We start from the raw sequence: 17886 nt of genomic DNA, 5'->3' as shown, positions 1-17886 counted from the left end.
GCGGTAGATTTGTTATGTTTTCTGCGGCAAAAGCGAGCGAAAGAGCGAGAGCAGGAGGCCAACTACCGGAACCGAAATTGAGAAGCGAAGGACTTTGAGAAAATCTAGTCCCAACATTGTTGGGAGTTGTTGCATGCGTGTGTACACCACTAACAACTCCCAACATTGTTGGCCCAACAACCTTGTGAGTTGTTGCGTCCGTTTGCACGTAGCTTCAGACTACAAAAGTAATATTTTTGTTCGCAATGTGGATCTCTCGAGGCTACGAGTCGTTTCGGCAACGAAACGGGCAAAAATGCTAAGACGCCATTTTTATTTCAAATACGTTTATTCGCCCATCAATCATTTGTAACAATGTCCTGTTTAGTACAATCAGATGCAAGAGATCTTGGCAAGCTCTACTGAGCTTTTCAAAGAAGATTTCCTGTTATAGTTTAGTGCTATTAATTATAATCAATGGCGATTCTTTTTTTCATTTTCATCCTCAAATATTGTACAGTTGATACAGTTCTAAAGTAAATGATGTAAATAATACTGTATATATATTAATGAAGTGAACTATATACGTGAACTATATGATTTGCCATTAGCGATCGCTTACAATATTTCTCTTATGCAAAAATGAGAGATTGGGGTACCTGTGGTTACCCAACTGTGGTTACCCAAACCGTTGAAGATAGCTTAAGTTACTCACACTCTCATAAAATCGCTATAAATGTCATAAATCGGCTCGGGGACCACACAGCAAAGAAGAAACAAACAACTTAAGGTCATTCCTCTGAAACGTAGAACCTGCAGTGAGATTTTTGTCAAACTTTACCGATCGGTTGTTTATGGTGTAGAAACTTAAAATATTGAATAAAACCGGGGGGTCCCCGTACCAATATGATTATAATTTCGAGTACATGCTTTGAAACGTTTCCGACGATTAGTTCTTTTTCTACACTAGAAAAGAGAAAGAGTTACTGTTCATTTTTAATAAAGAAAGAAAGGATAGGCCTCTCGGGAAATCAAAACTCTTTGTGTTTCCCTCCAGACCTGACATTAAGTGTGTAACATTTCGAATGCCAACCCTCGTATTTCGAGCTTGGGCTTCATGTTAACTTTTCGGCAGTTTCTGTTTCAAACAATTTCCTTGGATACGGCATGAAATCAGACATCGTTTGCAGAGAAACGATTGTTCAGAGTTAGCATGGAAGCTTGAACGGTTAGCTACGGATATAAGGTTTTTTGCTGAATAAACTTCTACAATAGGGTTTCAAAATACAGTTCTAATATGGTCTGGTACTAGGCAAAGGGGTTCGATTCATAGCCCCAGCGACACACACCGATCGTTCAATTGCGTAAAAAGTAAACACTTGGACCCAGGAAGCTCAGTTAGATGGACTTAGGGTGCATACCATCAGCATTTCAAACTGAGAAAGATTAACGCAGAAATCTGACGAGCATAACGGTAGGAGCCTGAGTACAAAAGGCTAGATTTCTCAAATGCAACATTAACCCCTGAACAGACATTGTTGTTGACTGCGATATTTTCTGCGCGGTAGGACTTCCTTCTATAAATTTTCACAACTCCGGTATAATTAACACCCGCCTCCAAGTGAACTACTCGGGGAAAGAACACTGGAAATGTATCTTTGCGATAAAGGCTGGAATCATAGGTACCATTTTTCGCGGCAATAGAGGTATTTCCTTGGTATAACTCAATTGTGAATCTATTACCAGGGAACAATTCTCCTCTGTTCCATAGGTAATAGCCTCGTAATATGACATTACTACTGGTTTGAAAGTTGAAAGCATCTGCCAGGGAAGCTTGATAACTTTGCCAGCTGTAGCGAACTGATGGCGTTGTGCTTCTTGAGATCCAACATTCACAATCCACTGAAAAAGGGGTAAGAAAATTGTACAGCGGCCGTTAATAACAACAACAAAAAAAGTGAATTCCATGCACACAGTCACAGCGTGTAGGACAATCTGTACTGAATGTCCTGTAATGTAGTGTCAAAGATAAATGACCCTCGATGAGCTTTAGGGCTTTTCAGGGCATTAGATAAGTATATTAAAACGTTCAGAACCAGAATTGCGTTTCTTGCCTCCCATTGTTCTGGTGTAGTTGCTTTTAAGAATCATCAATATGAAAGAGTGCGAATGTCACGAACGTCTCTGAAAGTCGGATCAATGAGTAATGAAGCCTAATTCCTGCTCGTTTCTTTGCCAGTGCTTTTTATGCTGTACAAAGCGGTTTTGTGTACCTTTTGAGTGTATCGGATGAAGCCTGTAAGATGATTAGCTGTCTACAAGGTGGTTCTAGCTTTTGAATTTGTGGATGAAATCCTATAGTGTCACGGCAAATGAAAGCTGCTGAGCGGCACTTTCTTGTGGCACTGATTATTATTGTGCTGTATAAGGTAGCTGTAACTCAGTCTGATTCTGTGGATCGCGCAAATCCTAAAGTTTGACCATTCAAATGAAACTCGGTACTTTAGTCCTGCGGGATTGTTTTAACAGCGTTATTAAAATAACGCTTTACAAGGCGGTTCTAAAAATTCTGAAGACTGGCCAGTCGAATGGAAGCTACTCAGCAGTACTTTCCTGTATATTGTGAGTCACAATATGTTGAACACAAGGTCGCTCAAACTACTGAGTGTCAATCCGTGGATGAAATCCCTAAGTGTGACCAAATGACGGCTACCAAGTACTGTAGTACGTTAAGTTTGATGAGTCTGCTTCGACAAAACCTCAATAAATTACTTGTATTCATGCAGTGACGATTCACAATTTTACTCTTCTTCTTCTTTTTTATTTTTCTTGTGAGGTGTTTTTTTTTCTGTGTTCTTTTGCCTAGAAGCGATTTTGCTCCGATGTTAGTTTCAGTTAAGTGATACTCACCTCCTTTCTGTACAACTAAGTTCATCCTAGTCTTCTTTGTTCCCATGTTGTTCGTTACTTCACACTCGTATAATCCACTGTCGGTAGTAGTGAGGTTTCTGATGGTAAGGATTTCTCCACTCACTTCAGTTCTCGCCAAGGGAAATGCCTGAAGAAGCCTGGTCCAGTTGGACACCGGGGTTGGAAATCCTTCTGCCTGACAGACTTCTGAGAAATCAGTGCTTTCAAATGGCATAGTGAGTGATGGTGGTCTTTTTACGAAGATAGGTGCGGCTAAAGATGTGAAATTCAAGGTGTTAGGTGTGAGGCTTTCAGCAAATTCGAAAAACTACCCTTAGTGTCGATGACACCGTGTGCCAAACACAGTTTTTCACTTAGTATTGAACAATGCAGAACGCCTCTGCCGCTTTGGTAGCCTAAGCTGGTAGAAAGCAAATTCCGCAAGGATAGATCTTTGAACATTTTGTCCAAACCTGATAGAGTTGCACTTAGAAAACCAAGTAATATTTTGATGAAAAATCCACTGCCAACTTTCCTATTCATCTACTACTCTTTGCAGATTAAATTTCATTTCGTCCTGGCTACAAAAACTAACAAAAATGCTGAAAGGCAGAGGGAAAAAAGAAAGCCTAAAAGAAAGATCGAAGAAGATTCGTGTTAGTACAAATTTTGTCTTAAGCGCATGCTCCGCAAAAAAACCCTGCTTATTATAATTACGTCCAATTAACAGGAAAATATTTGCTAATTTCACTGGCGGTCGCCAGAGGGTTATGCTTCGGCCCCTGTGCTACGCTTTCGCACGTCAGTTTTTGATGTATATTTATTATAGTAAAACTTTGAGGCTTCTGAAACAGTTCGCTATACTGTTCTGTCATCAGAAGCGAACCTGTCAGTCAAACTTTCTTAACGGTATAGTGATTTTCTTTAATTTTCTTGTCAGATTCTCTGAGAATTAAAACTGACGACGAACGGCATCATATCTTTCAGACTTACCTCGTACTGTTAAGTTTCCAACTGATTCGTCTGAACCTAATGCACTGTTCGCCACGCAAGAATACTCTCCGGTATCGTAGAAATTTGCCTGGTTTATAAACAGTTTACCAGAGTCGATATAGTACTTAAACCCAGTTAATAGCCTAACGCCTTCAAACTTCCAGTAAATATTGGGTGTAGGATTTCCACTGATGAGGCATTGAAACGTTATGTTGTCTCCTTCATCCACTGTGACTTCCATCGGCGTCACCGTCACGTTCGGTAAGGCGATCATATCTCCGGGTTTACCTGGAGGTCCCCGCACTCCTTTAGACCCTGGTTCCCCTTTATTTCCTTTTTCTCCCTCGGGTCCCGGAGGTCCTATTGTTCCATTTTCTCCGCGTTCCCCGGGAATTCCAATTATTCCCGGTGATCCTGTGTCACCCTGGTCTCCTTTCTCTCCTCTAGGTCCTACTGGGCCGACAATTCCCGTTTTTCCAGCTACACCTGGTGGTCCAACGCTTCCCTGAAGCCCCTTGTTTCCCTTGTTCCCTTTTGGTCCCCTACTCCCACGGGATCCTCTTCTACCTCGTGGACCAGGGCGTCCGGGAGGTCCTGCTGGGCATACTCTCTCACTGGTTTTGCAGTATTTCCCTAGTTGGAAGGCAATTTCAACGCTAATATCCTCAGAAGTAATAATCCTTGTTGTGTTGTCCAGAGCGTGCCTGCGAGATCGTTTAATAGAAGATGTTTTAAGAGGATCTGCGGAGTATAAAAATAAACTGTCAATTGAGATTTCCGGTGAAGATCATTTATTTATACAGGCCACGACAGGTCGTCTAAGAGCCAGACGAAACTGATCCTTATGACGAAAACGAGGAGAAAAGGATCATTTCGCTTCGACATAATTTTGTATTTTATGGCGTCAGAACCTTGACTATGGCTTGCAAGTCATTGAAATAATTTGTACCAGGATTGCTGGGAAACTATCTAAAAGATTCGGTCATGCGTCTCAAACGAGAATGAAGACTGAATTTCTGGGGGAGTATCCCCAAGCTGTTATCAGTAGCATTCTGATTATTGGTATCAGCAGCTTTTCAGACGAAAAAGGTGTAAAGGAAGCATGAAACTATTATTTAAAGGACGATTTTACGTATACCTGATATCACTCTATGTCGCTTGGCTTCCTTGGCTTCGTTTGTTGGAGGAATGTGTTCGCTTGTTGAAGTCAGAGGAAAGACGCGATATCCGTCTGTCAAAGACGTTACTTGTTTTTCAAGCATGAAAAGACGATCGTTTACAGCTTCATTTTTTAGCCAAAGAACTCCAGAGACAAATGCTAGAAAAATTGACAAACAAGAAGGCTTAAACGATGGGAGAAGCTCTCTCACTCGCTGAGATTTAGAGGTCTTCAACCCGGTAGCGGTTCCTGCAGCCGATGAATTCATGATAACCGAGTAAAATGAACCGTCTGAGACGGCAGCACTACAAGATATAACATCGGGAATTTGACCTTATAGTCATGTGAGTTAGGCTTTTGTTTCAACATGCTCTGGCTTGTAGAGTTTTTTTTTCTGTTTTGTCTTAAATCTGTTAGACCATTGAGAAGAAGGTTCTTTCACACACAATCAGTGGGCTTAGGGCACAGCGACCACCCACACACAGAAAACACAACAGAAAACGTTACATGGTTTTAGATCCCTAGATAGTGTATCGTTCAGATCTCAACACTTAACAGTGTTAAATCTCGAATTTTGCCAAGGTTCTGTCATTGGACCGACCTTATTATATTTTTTCTCGCTTGCATTAGGGATTTACCTTTACAACAGTTTCCATAGTGTTAATGTACAAACAAATAGTCTGAGCTTAATCTACAAACTTGAAACTCCCCGGACATTATATATCAGATATATTCTGTTTTGTTTTGATTTCTTGATCATTTTTCAGGTACGCAAACACGCATGCGTACAGGTAACTACAGTCGTTAACTGAGCGACCACCCAGAATGCGAAGATGGTCGCTTTCAGCAGGTTGTTGCTTACGAGAGTCGAACCACAGGTGGGAGGGGGAGGGGGAGGGGGAGGGGGAGGAGGGGGGTGGGGGCTGCCTAGAAGACGTTCGAACACATCTTCATCTTGGAAGATAATTTATTGCATGCAGTACGATGACGAGTAGTTTCATATTTGACGCTAAAAGTACATCGCATTGTATATTTGCGGTGTAGTGCATACAAGACGAACATAGAGATCATAATGCAAGCCATTAAGTTGTCGTTTTAATACAAGAGGACAAAAGCAATGGACACCGTCACTCAATAAGTGGTCGCAGTTGCCTACGAGAGGTGTTTGTGTACGAAAGGTTCCAGATATAGTGATTTCAATGGGAAAAGTTCAATGCTCTGGATTTATAGGTGGTCGCCGCTCATGGGAAGTGGTCGCATGTGGAGGTTATTCTTAGACTTCCACTGAAAAAGAAGAATCACCTTGTACTTCAGCTCAGACATAAAAGATTAGAAAAGAAGTTCAAGTATGTAGTTCTTTACAATTTTACACTGATATAGAATTAAGTTACGATCGGATAACCTAAACTTCCGCTATTACGCCCTAGACCCATACACGGCTTCGTAAGAAGTCTTAGGAGAGCTTACAACGGGACTAACAAAGCGTTTCAAAACAAGCTACGTAGCACTGCTGATCAAAATATTTCTTGAATTTATTCGCTCTTTTGAGCTTCAAAACGGCAACTATGCATCGGATCGATCGATCAATCCATCCAGGCTATATCCTGTGTACAGCAGCCGCGCCCTTTACCCAGGCTCCTGATCGGTGCTTATAGTCCTGAAGCCAGGTCAAGCGTACCCCCCAAAATTCCATCAGTGAATTTATTATTCGAAAGTTGAGTCCGTTGGCAGTTACCCTGGAGAAACCACTGTTCGTAGGGTAGTTGGCAGTTGTAGATTTCACGATCTTCATGATTCTTGCATGCGTTATGAGCCGTGAATTCACACGCGATTCAGTTACGAAACTTTAGTTTCCCTGAATTTGATGTAAATGTCTTCTAACCAAATACAGACAAGCTCTCGTAACTGTTATTCACTGCTCATTTCGCATGCAGTAATTCCGATTTGAATTTGACACAAGTTACGGGAACGACTAACGGATTCATTTTTCAAATAATCAGTTCATTAATAGAATCTTGGGGGGTACGCTTGACCTGTTTTGACTGTAAATTAAGCCACAGGTTCAACCTCGTCCCCAGGGTGCTTTTTTCTAAGCGCCCTAAGGACGAGGTTGCCACAGGTTTCGTTTCATCTTGGTTAAAGTCACTTACATGTTTCTCTTTTTGCATCTTATTTCTTGTCCTTTTCTAAAGTGATGGCTGTGGAAGAGTAAATTAAACCTTATACTCTTTTAATTTTGCGAACAATTTTCATGAAAGGACCATTTAGAGAAACAGCTACGAAGACTGTGAAGAGAATCACGGTCAGCTGTCAGCAACTAATAAAACTGATTCATTTGAAAATTCATGGCGCTCTAACATAACATAATATAACTTTTGACATAAAAAAAATAAGAGTTAGAGCTACAAAGCTTGTGGGGTCAAATGCTAGCCGTTGATTGTCTTGGTGCTGCCTTCGGGTACGCAGCTGTCAAGTCCTGTCTGTTTTCAGCCAAATTTTCAGCCATACGTCCGGTACGTTTCGCCGTTTCACTACACAGTTCGTTTTTCACTATACTCTGATATTGACATCTCTTGGGCCTTGCACTTGCTTGTTATTCCTTTGTATTTGGAAGTGTATTCTTGATCTTGTAGTTTGAGTGAGAATCTTGAACAACAAAAAATGAAACAAAAAAAGAATATCCATTCTTTTGCTACTTTTTTTTAAAGAATAAACGTTCAAATTGAATACCACAAAAAAGGTCACACCTTCCTTTGTTTGGTGGAACACGTGCTTAATTGTTCGTTCTCTTGTTATCCTCCAAAGCTTTTAATCCCGTAGTCCATTTGGCGTCCTTTGTCCAGTGTCAATTTGTCGAGATTTCCTCCACGCGTCCTCTTTCCGCGGTTATTTCTTCTGGCCATTGTTCATTCTTTTCGTCTTCGCGGCCGTTTGCGAGGCGGTTTTGCTGCATTTGTTGTCTTCCTGGGTGTTTTTCCATTCAACAATGCCGAGGAAACGCAAGCATTCCAGCGAAGAGGAAGACGAGGAGGCGGAAGATGTTGAAAATAACGTGAGAACAAAGCGACGTGCTGCTGTCGAAGCGCGTGATCGCGTGGCGGCGAAGGAGGGCGCCAGCGACGACGAGGAAGAGGAAGAAGACTTTGAAGAAGAAGACGACGATAAAGATGAAGATTACGAAGGAGAAGCGCCTGATGAAGATGAGGGTGAAGAAGAAGCAGATGATGATGATGACGAAGAAGAAGAGAACCAGGCTGGAGAACGGGACGAAGGAGATGAAGAAGACGAAGAGGTTGATGAGGAAGAACCCGAGACTGTTTTGTGCATTCTGGCAGATTTAGAAGAACCTACTGAAGGTAATGTTCTGTTTTATTGTAACGCCTTCATCTTCGGGGGCATTTTGTGAGCGAAAACCTTTTTCTTTTACCTTTTGTTCTTTCGAAAACCGCTCGAATGTCTCTTACTATCACGTCCGTGATCAGACCGCGTGGAGCGACGCGCGCGACTGAACATAAAGCTCGCCAATCATTTTACGCCTTTAGTTGAAAACTACGTATCGTGATGAAATATGTTTTTTGGCAGATTTGTTGTTGATTTTCAAAATTCTCAGTGGTTCAGCTGGTGCTATTCTCAGCTTCTTTTGTCCAACGAACGCGAGTGCACCTTTGTTCGGCCTCGACGCGAACTACAGCACGTGGACATTTTTTTCGCTAATTTAATTGTCAACCTCCCTAACGCGTAGAAATATTATGCGATATCGATTTCTTAATTTACATGTACCTTCGCCAGTTTAAAAAATATTTTGTTGTAAAATTTTTTTGTCAAACACACAGTTCTCATCGGTCAGAAACCAAACAACTGCAAGCAATAAGCTTAATAATAAATTAGAAAATGCTCTTAGACGATCACAACTCGACGCCATACAAATCGAAATTTCTGATCTTTGTGGCTGTCAATCAATATCAGTCAATAGCTGTGACATGTGACGTCATACAGTAAACAAAGCACCGTTCAAAGTAACTTGTAGGCGGTCTTAAAATTGTTGTCCTGTCACTTTTCATGTCGTGAATTTTAGCTTGCAGATTGTTGTTGTAACCCAAAACGTTAACTTCCTTGATTCTCATCTGCAAATAATATCCCCCTCTTCCCATTGACACTCAAACATCTGCCTATTTTGACTGCCTAAAAAAGCCTCTACCAATATTATTTAAGTCTTATTTTGTCTGTGGCTAATGTCTCTCTTTTATGTCCATCACTTGGCTTACATTTAATACTGTCAAGCTTTAGAAACTAACTACTGATGATGCATTTTTGAAATATATTTTCCCAGGGTATAGAGTTGTAGAAAAATTGTTTTCTCCGCTAAAATAACTGGTCTATGGGCTTGAAGGAGCACATTTTTACTAGCCCAGTGTGGACAGTTTCACTAGTACGGGACTAATGGACTAGCCGTAGCGTCAAGCACTGTTGTGGAAGTTTCTAAGAGTACTAAAATAATAACAAAAGCACTACCCATAGTCTCTGCTCCTAAAACTGATACTTATATAGTAGTTATGATAAATAATTTTGATGATAATATTATTAAAATAATGACAATAACAAGAGAATTTTTAACTTGCAGAAAAATAGCAAACTGTTTACCAGTTGCATGGTTTTAAAAACCCTCCCAGCATTTCTGTTCTGACGATACCTCATGCTTCTGTTGACATTTTAGATACCCCAGGATATGTGCTCAAGAAAAAAGACAGTCCAAAGAAGTTGGAACTTTGCTTCATGGGTGATATGCGGGAGACATTAGTTGATGTTAGTGAAGCTTTTTCTAAGCATTTTGATGAGGAAAAGCTACCAGTTCTTCATATAACAAAATTTGACATGATAGGAGAAACAGAGGGAACAACACAGGTAAAAGATAATATTATTTATTTCATAGTAAAATGTAAGAGCATCACATTTTGAATATACAGTATCATTCATTCAAAATATTTCTCCTTTTCTGATTGGCTTAAATCTTCTGGTTAATTCTTTATAACCAGCAAGCATTGACCAAATTTGACTTTGCCGATATCTTTAACCTTGTAAGACCCTGCACCCCCCTCAGTGTATGTAATACAGTAATAAATTTATTAACAACCTGATGTGAAGACTTATGCGGATTGAGGAAGGTGTTATCCTCCTCGGCTGGGATCTGCATAATAATTCTTCATATCACACAAAAACCTAATGGTCCAAATAAATATTTTTGTGATCTTTTTTGTTCCTGAAATTATGATAAGGACAGAAATGTACTTAGATACTTACCGCCCCACAGGACTCAAGGATTAGGCTTACATGCATTCTAGTTGTTATGTGTGACTTAGCATGTTATATATACAGAGTATATTACATGGCCGTGCAGAGATAAGAAAAATTATTCCATGGGTGAGCATGAGATGTTGTTCAACAAGAGAGAAATTTTTTATCTCCAGGCGGCCATGTAATGTTTTATTTATTATATAGACACCAAGGATATACCAACCCATGTGGCCATAATAATGGTGATCTTTACACATGTGAAGATAACATGTTATTTTCCAGTGTAAAGATTATCACTTTTTCATGCAAAGGCTCACCTGGTATTCGTTGGTGTTTAATTGATATATATTCATAAGCAGAATATATCGTATGGATTATTTATAGATTGATGTCCTCGAGATCAAATATGACAAATCATACGATGCTAGGCAACTGGATGAACCAAATGAAGACATACTCTCACAAGATTTTTATAGTGTTGTTCGTGTTGATGGCATCGATGGAACTTGGGCGAGTCAATATTTTCTCCCTGAAGACTGATAGTGTGGAAATTGAAGAGTGTTAAAGAACAGTTTCCAGTTTGTCCAATGCAACAGTTGAAGACTTCTATATAAATTCTGTAGACTGAAATTATGATCATATAGCTTTTTTAAAGCTCTTTATCACAGCCACCCAACCATAATCTTCAGTAGAAAGTAGCAAACTCAAAAAATCTTCTAATTCACATAATTAAAAGTCCTTGACAGTAGGTTCCGGAAGAAAATTAATTACTTGTTCCTGTTTACTTGGTGATAAAAATTGGAAAGTGTTCAGTAGACTGCAAAGTGTACATTGCTGATCATCCTTGTTTTGATTTTCTGATAATAACCCCAGATTAGTTTACTCTGAAAGCATGCACAGCATTAATTCACAAGGCTCACAATACAATAACATTTATTGTATCGTTACTTTCATGAAGCCCCAGCCTTGCAGCCATATGGGTATAGAATGGTACCTGGAAAAACGTGGGTCTTGGAAAATTTTGGCCGATCTCAAAATCTCGTAAGTGTTTTTGATGGGTCTCAAATTCTCATTTTCAGGTGATTTTTGGGTACATCTTATCAAAAGAACATCAACTAGTAGATTAAGACTGTAAAATAAGACAAAGCAGTTTATTGGTGGGCTTGCATTGGCATTTTCGATCATTTTGTTTGCATTATTTGTACCCTTATCTTGAAATTTCTGCGCTTTGAGTCTTGAGCTTGGAATTGATAAAAATGCTTAAGTCTCTGTTGACATTGTTTCCAGCTAAATGCAATATCAAGAAGGCTTACAAAGTGAAAAAAACCAGCCTTGGTAGAACTATAGTCTGTCTCCATGATTGTTATCTCTTTGATGACAATAGTTCATATTTTATGAAGGTTTGTTTCCATTTAATTGCTGACCTTTTTTCAAAGATTCTAGCAACCGTAACAGTTATAGGGATAATTTGAAAACTAAGTTGTAATGTAGACATTTGTAAAAAAATAAATCTTTTAAGCACCAATGAACAATTTTGTCCTTTTAGTTTACTCACTAACCACTTGATGGTGCAATCATAGTCTTAGACTGTCATACTACATGGTCAGGGGCACCCAACAAGAATGTGGTTCAAAATCACTTAAACATAGCATTGTTAAACGTATTTTAGTATTTAAACGGTGGATAGGCATATTTTTATATCCTAAAAATTTTTCATTTGTTCAGACTTCCTAGCTGAAAGTGTAGTGATCCGAAAATTTTAGGGAGCAAAACTCACCTTTTCGAAAATTTCAGCCAGAAAAAAAAATTCTACATGTAGGTGACCTTTTTACGGTAAAAATCCGTTAAAATTGGGCAATTTTACCATATTTTAGATGTTCTAAAATCCTAGGAGAGGGAGGCAAGCAAGAAATTTTACAAAAAATGTTCCGAAAATTCTAGATCTCAAATCGTCTTCCGAACAGATGTTTTGCGAAAATTTACGTTGGGTGCCCCTGACATGGTATAGACTCCTTTAGCTTAGTTGTTGTTGTTTTTCTAAAGTGGTGTGTTTCTTTCCAATTTTTTTCTTTCACATACATGTCCTCTATTCACAATTTTTTTGACGAGGCAAAGGGTAGATTTCCTCTAACGTGTACATGTGAGCCAGCCTTTACATAATGGGTATCCACAAGAACTGAACAAGATTATTGTCAATAATGTCTTTATTACTATTATACTCTCCAAAGAAGTCACTGCCTGATAGTACTTAAATATCAGTGCACTGCTGGTACTTAAGTTATCTTTAAATCAAATGGTTGGGAAAAAATGAAATTCACCATTTTCATTTTTCTTAAGGTTAATAACACAAGCCTCCGATAATTTTGTGCCCTTGTTCCAGCTTGCACATATAAAGTTTGAAGCTTTTTGTGTGTGTTTTTTTTAATGCCTTATGGCCTTACTTTTCCATAAGTTATTTCCTCAATACTTTAAGCTTCTTTCTTCTAGCTATCATTACAAGTTCTTGTAATGGTTCCAAAATGCTGGTCACTTTACATAAATACTTTGATTGGGTAAGCCAAACAAAGGCTTTCACCCATAAAAGATAGCAGGATGGTCCTGATAGTTGCTTCAGTTCATAAAATCTACCATTTTTCAATTCCTCCATATTTGCTGTGCTCTGTCTGTGAGAGGCACGTATCTCACGCCCATTAGCCTCTGACGTACTATATTTCCATCTTTATCCTTGTCGATTTGTTCAAGCCACTGGTCTCCATGGGTGGGACCAACAGGTATAAACAGCCTGCCGCCAGGTTTAAGTTGTTTTATGAGGGCATCTGGAATGGGATGAGCTGCGGCACCAACATGTATTGCATCATAAGGAGCTTCTATAAAATTTACAAAAGTTATATTTAAAACTTGAATTGGTTGGAAAAATGAAAATGTATATTGTGTAGCAAAAACAGCAAAATAATGATGACACAAAAAAGAAACTTCCAAAAGGGGTCCTTTCTTGGTGTTGTGGGAGCCACTGTTGGCTACCTGTTGTATTGCATTGTGGGTATATTGTTCAGTGTATCTTCAAGCAACTGTGATAACTCATTTGGTGATCTCACAGCTGCGCGTCTGCAACACCAAGAAACTAAGTTATCCAACAATGGTATGTAAAGAATGAAAAAGAGAAAAAAAATAAAAAATAAAATAATTAATAATGTAAGATATGAAAAGAAAACCACAAGATAATAACCCCCTAACTCAGTAAATTCTCTGAACTCTCTAATCCTGAACCTCTGACAAAATGTTTCAGAACTGAAGTGCACTGTATATCCCTCTTACATGCTCTGACCTGGTAATTACAAATATTTCAATGATGGATATTCAACAAAAATATAATATTTATAAGAGATGCAAATTAACTGCAGTAGATGATATAACTTAAAGCTAGCACTATCACAAAGTCATTGGTTCTTCCTTGACCATTTCTTGTGGAATTGGAAAGAAAACTGGAGTACCTGGAGATAAACCTCAAAGAGCAAGGGAGAGAACCAACAACAAACTCTGTCCCAGCCACATTGGTGGGGAAGGTGAGTGCACTCACCACTGCACCATCCCTGCTCCCATTTTGTCACCCAAGCATATCAAAGTTCTGGCTCTTTCTATTGCCTTTCCACTTACCATTCTCATATCCCTGTCGTCCATCACCTGTCACAAGAACAACCTGACCACTCTCCAAAAGATCAGCATTCCCACGCTTGATGTTTTGCTTTGACTGCTCCACGAGTTCAGGGATGTGTTCAATGCCAACTACCTTCCCAGTTTTTCCTACCATTTCAGCCATGCAGGCAGTGAGGTAACCACTCCCTGAAATGGGATCAGAATGTTGTTGTAAGGAAGCCAAGAATTAAATAAAAAAAACTAAAAAAACAAAATTTATAGCTTAAAGATAGCGACATCACAGACCCCATCTACAAACACGAAAACAGCAGTCTTAACCCTTTAAGCCCTAAGAGTGATCAGCATCAAATTTCTCCTTGTAATATCACTGCTTTATAAAACAGAGTGGTCATGAGAATTAAGGATATGATCACACAAGATGAATCTAATTGATACTTCATCAAATTCTCCCCACTACTTCTATTGAAAATGTATAGGGATAACAAATGAGAATTTGAAGTTTGATGTTAGGGTTTAAAGGGTTAAAAAATGCATAATTTGGAGTAGAGTAGTACCACAGGTAAACCTGAACTCTTGTTAGTCTGTCTCTGAAACAGCGCCAAAATCCTTGTTCTGGGCTGGCTCTACCTGTGTACCAGGATTTGAGTGCACGCCATGTTTTAGGGGGCCAAAAACAAGTATCTTGGCACTGCTTTGCAGATTTTACTAACCAGAGTTAGATCATGTCTGTGACGCAGCCTAGTGTACGAAGACTGACTGCCTTAAAGATAACAAATTTAGGCAAGTCATTAACCTGTCTCCTCAACCCCTCCCCATGCCTCCCCCCTTGCTGCTTCTTGGAATAGCCCATCTCAGTCTGTATGAAATAATAAAAAATACTTGGATGAGGTTTTTGTGATATCTGGAATAATCAAGGTCGAGGTAAGTGTTATCAGCCAAGCCGAAGGCCGAGGCTGATAACACTTACCGAGGCCTTGATTATTTAGGATATCACAAAACCTGAATCTAATAATTGTTTTATTATACATTGTTTTGAAGAAAATAACGACAAACACACCATCGCAAGGAACCTGAATAATGTTGTTATTGGAAATCATTCATTGCCCACACAACCTACAGATTAGTCAATCATGCACTGCTAGCAGATAACTAACTAATCAGTGTAGGTTGGCTGATTTCCAAAATTAGCTGTAGGTTCTTAGCCAATGAGAAGACAGATAGTGAGTACAATGTATAACAACAATATTATTACTATGGTTGAATTCAGGCTATGTGACATGATGTGATGTTCTCCAGGGAATTTGCTTTTTGTCTTTTAATAAATCATGCCCACATGCATGTACATATTAATATCATGACATTTGGGTAACATCATCAGGTCTTAAATGGGAAATCAAACATTCAAGCTAAAAAAGACTGTAAGTGGTTAACTGTCAGTGATGATCACCCTATGCACCATAACCAAGGAACAATCATTGAAACCCAACACACTGGTTAATACTTCTGACGCATGGGGTTACTCTTTCTGAGGGGAAGGTGTCTGAAAGATAGGAGTGTTTTGGTGAATATAATTTTATTTTAAAGTTGTTCAGTAGCTCCTCTCTTAAGTTTATGAAAGCCACATGACCTTAGAGTGACAAGTGTTGATGTCTACCTTTAGTTGGAAGAAAAATAAGTACAAATTATCCAAGCACGTACGGTGGCACACGAACAATTCCGGCTAGCAGTGAGGACCTATGATATGTAATTTTGAACACAGAAAGTTTTTGGTGGGTCTAATTTAAGGGGTATAGAATGGTAAATTTGAGACTTTGTGAGACTCTGATTTGAGACTCCCCTTAAAAAACTCACGTCCCAGACTTTAAAAAATGTAAGACTCCGAGATGCAAAATCACCCAAAACAAGACTTTGAGACCTGTCACAAATGCCTCCAAGATTTTGAGACCGAGGCAAAATTTTCAAAGAGTAACGTTTTTCAAGGAAATATTCTATACCCCTATAAGTTACTGCCCACATTGGCTACAGGGCCACTCCCCCTCAGCAGGAAATTATACTAACTCAAATGCTTCCGAGATTTTGAGACCGAGGCAAAACTTTCAAATAGTAAAGTTTTCCAAGGAAATATTCTATACCCCTATAAGTTAGCCCACATTGGCTCCAGGGCCACTCCCTCTCAGCAAGAAATTATACTTGTGCACTTGGTACCCTGTAAAACCTGCACAAAATATTGAGCTTTCTGTGTCATGAGTCACATTAAGCAAGTAAAATTTCCTCACAGCCCCATACGTCTTATTGTACACATTTTCTTACTCAATCTATATTCATGTTCGCTGTTTACGTGCGGCCGTGTGGAAATTTTTACCTATGTATCTCGGCAATACCTGAGCCGACATCCAATGCTTTAGCTCCTTCGAACAAATGATCCTTCAGCATTTCTAGCGCGTGTGCATGCATGTGGGGCGCGCTAATTGTCACGCCATAACCAATAGACTGAGGCGAGTCCAAGTACGGTGAAAAGTCGCAATAATTTCCACGATCCACCTTTCTCATTGCCTCCTGAACTCGCTGAGTTTTCAGAATTTTATTTCGCGTGAGCTGCGAGACTAAATCGTTGTTATCTCTCCCGTGGGATCTCCACTCCATACCAGATGAACGAACTGTTTCTCTTTCCGACTGTGATTTAGCTAGTGTCACTCTTTCCCTTTCTTCTGAACAGCCTTTTTCCTTGCAGAAACCTTGTTCTGTTATGGTACTACCCGAGCTATAAACCACCACAAACAAAACACGCCACAAATGGCACATCTCTTTCCACCTAAAATCACAGCGAGAGGGACTGGACTGAACGCATCCTTCTCCCTATTCCCAGGACCCCACAGGCAATCTGCGCGAAATCCAAGATGGCCATGAAGTTGACAACAGAAGCCGTGAAAATGCGATTCCCTGGCGTATCAAATATGTCCACTGACGAACTTTTACAATTAATAAGACAAGAGAGTTCCAAGCTACTATTACTGGTAGGTGTCTTAACGAAATGTTTTAAAATAACGGAGGAGAAAGTGCTGTCTTCAATGTGCTGTCTTCAATCTGCAAACGGTTTGTTGGGACTAGAAACTCTCAGATTTAGCACGTTTCTTATTTTCCTCCAAAATATTATAGAAACGGTTATAACCCTAGGTTATAAAACCGAAACATCTGCTTCATTAAAGACATTAAATGTCACCTTTTGATATTTTTCTAATGATGGTTGTCTTTACACTAGGCTAGTAAGACTGCTAAGTTTTACTTAACCAAAAATGCGGGTGTGAAGGCCTAAGTAAAATCTCAAGTAACTTTACTGTGCATCTCATTAAAGTGGGACAATTGTAATGATTGAAGAAAGTTTCAAGTGACTCGATAACCAGTCCGTGTAAAACGCAGACTGTGGACTGTAGACTGCGGACCAGGGGTAAAATGCAGACTGCAGACTGTGAGTAAAACACAGGCTGGGGTAAAATGCAGACTGAGTATAATCTGTATTCGTGGAAGGGTTTAAGGGCAAAAAAATCCCACAAATACATGTAAACGAAAATTTACTTGACAACATCTGCTTTCAAAAATCCATTCCTTTCTTCTCTGGAATGCCGTCAATGATCCAAAAACATAATCGCAATCTTGAACCTTTTTTTCCGTCCAAGAGACCTCACGCTTCAACTCAAAACATGAAGTTTTTGATACACGTGACCGTGAATTGGTACACCACGACGATGTTTGTGCTTAAATAAAAGCTGCTGACCCAAAATACTGTGCAGAAAGAATTATGGGAGTAAATCATTCCAACAACCAAGAAAGATGTTCTGCAGGAAATTTGGATGACCTTCTATGAAAGTATTGCAAATCAAGGCACGCAGACTTAAGCTGTT

The 17886-nt window shown here is 39.4% G+C and overlaps 4 protein-coding genes across 4 annotated transcripts in view; 2 read left to right on the top strand and 2 right to left on the bottom strand.

The window, feature by feature from the left end:
* Positions 1-317: 317 nt before the first annotated feature.
* LOC140952616 (uncharacterized) lies at positions 318-5367 on the bottom strand. Its single transcript, XM_073402049.1, has 4 exons — positions 5021-5367; positions 3883-4623; positions 2890-3162; positions 318-1881 (listed from the first exon to the last, which is right to left on the bottom strand). The coding sequence occupies exons 1-4, from the start codon at positions 5307-5309 to the stop codon at positions 1403-1405; spliced, it is 1782 nt and encodes a 593-aa protein (XP_073258150.1). The 5' UTR covers positions 5310-5367; the 3' UTR covers positions 318-1402.
* A 2536-nt stretch (positions 5368-7903) lies between these two features.
* LOC140952615 (uncharacterized) lies at positions 7904-11082 on the top strand. The gene is made up of 3 exons (XM_073402048.1): positions 7904-8397; positions 9756-9943; positions 10718-11082. The coding sequence occupies exons 1-3, from the start codon at positions 8028-8030 to the stop codon at positions 10871-10873; spliced, it is 714 nt and encodes a 237-aa protein (XP_073258149.1). The 5' UTR covers positions 7904-8027; the 3' UTR covers positions 10874-11082.
* Positions 11083-12218: 1136 nt separating this feature from the next.
* On the bottom strand, positions 12219-16765 carry LOC140952614 (protein-L-isoaspartate(D-aspartate) O-methyltransferase-like). The gene is made up of 3 exons (XM_073402047.1): positions 16369-16765; positions 13988-14173; positions 12219-13200 (listed from the first exon to the last, which is right to left on the bottom strand). The coding sequence occupies exons 1-3, from the start codon at positions 16628-16630 to the stop codon at positions 12968-12970; spliced, it is 681 nt and encodes a 226-aa protein (XP_073258148.1). The 5' UTR covers positions 16631-16765; the 3' UTR covers positions 12219-12967.
* Positions 16766-16868: 103 nt separating this feature from the next.
* LOC140952944 (uncharacterized) overlaps positions 16869-17886 on the top strand; it is a 4376-nt gene continuing 3358 nt past the window's right edge. The window contains exon 1 of the mRNA XM_073402402.1: positions 16869-17001. Coding sequence (XP_073258503.1) covers positions 16885-17001 — 117 coding nt within the window. The 5' untranslated portion in view covers positions 16869-16884. The remainder of the gene's footprint in view (positions 17002-17886) is intronic.

This window comes from Porites lutea, chromosome 11 (genome assembly GCF_958299795.1).
Source record: "Porites lutea chromosome 11, jaPorLute2.1, whole genome shotgun sequence".
Taxonomy (NCBI): domain Eukaryota; kingdom Metazoa; phylum Cnidaria; class Anthozoa; order Scleractinia; family Poritidae; genus Porites; species Porites lutea.
This window is presented reverse-complemented; position numbering and strand designations above follow the sequence as displayed.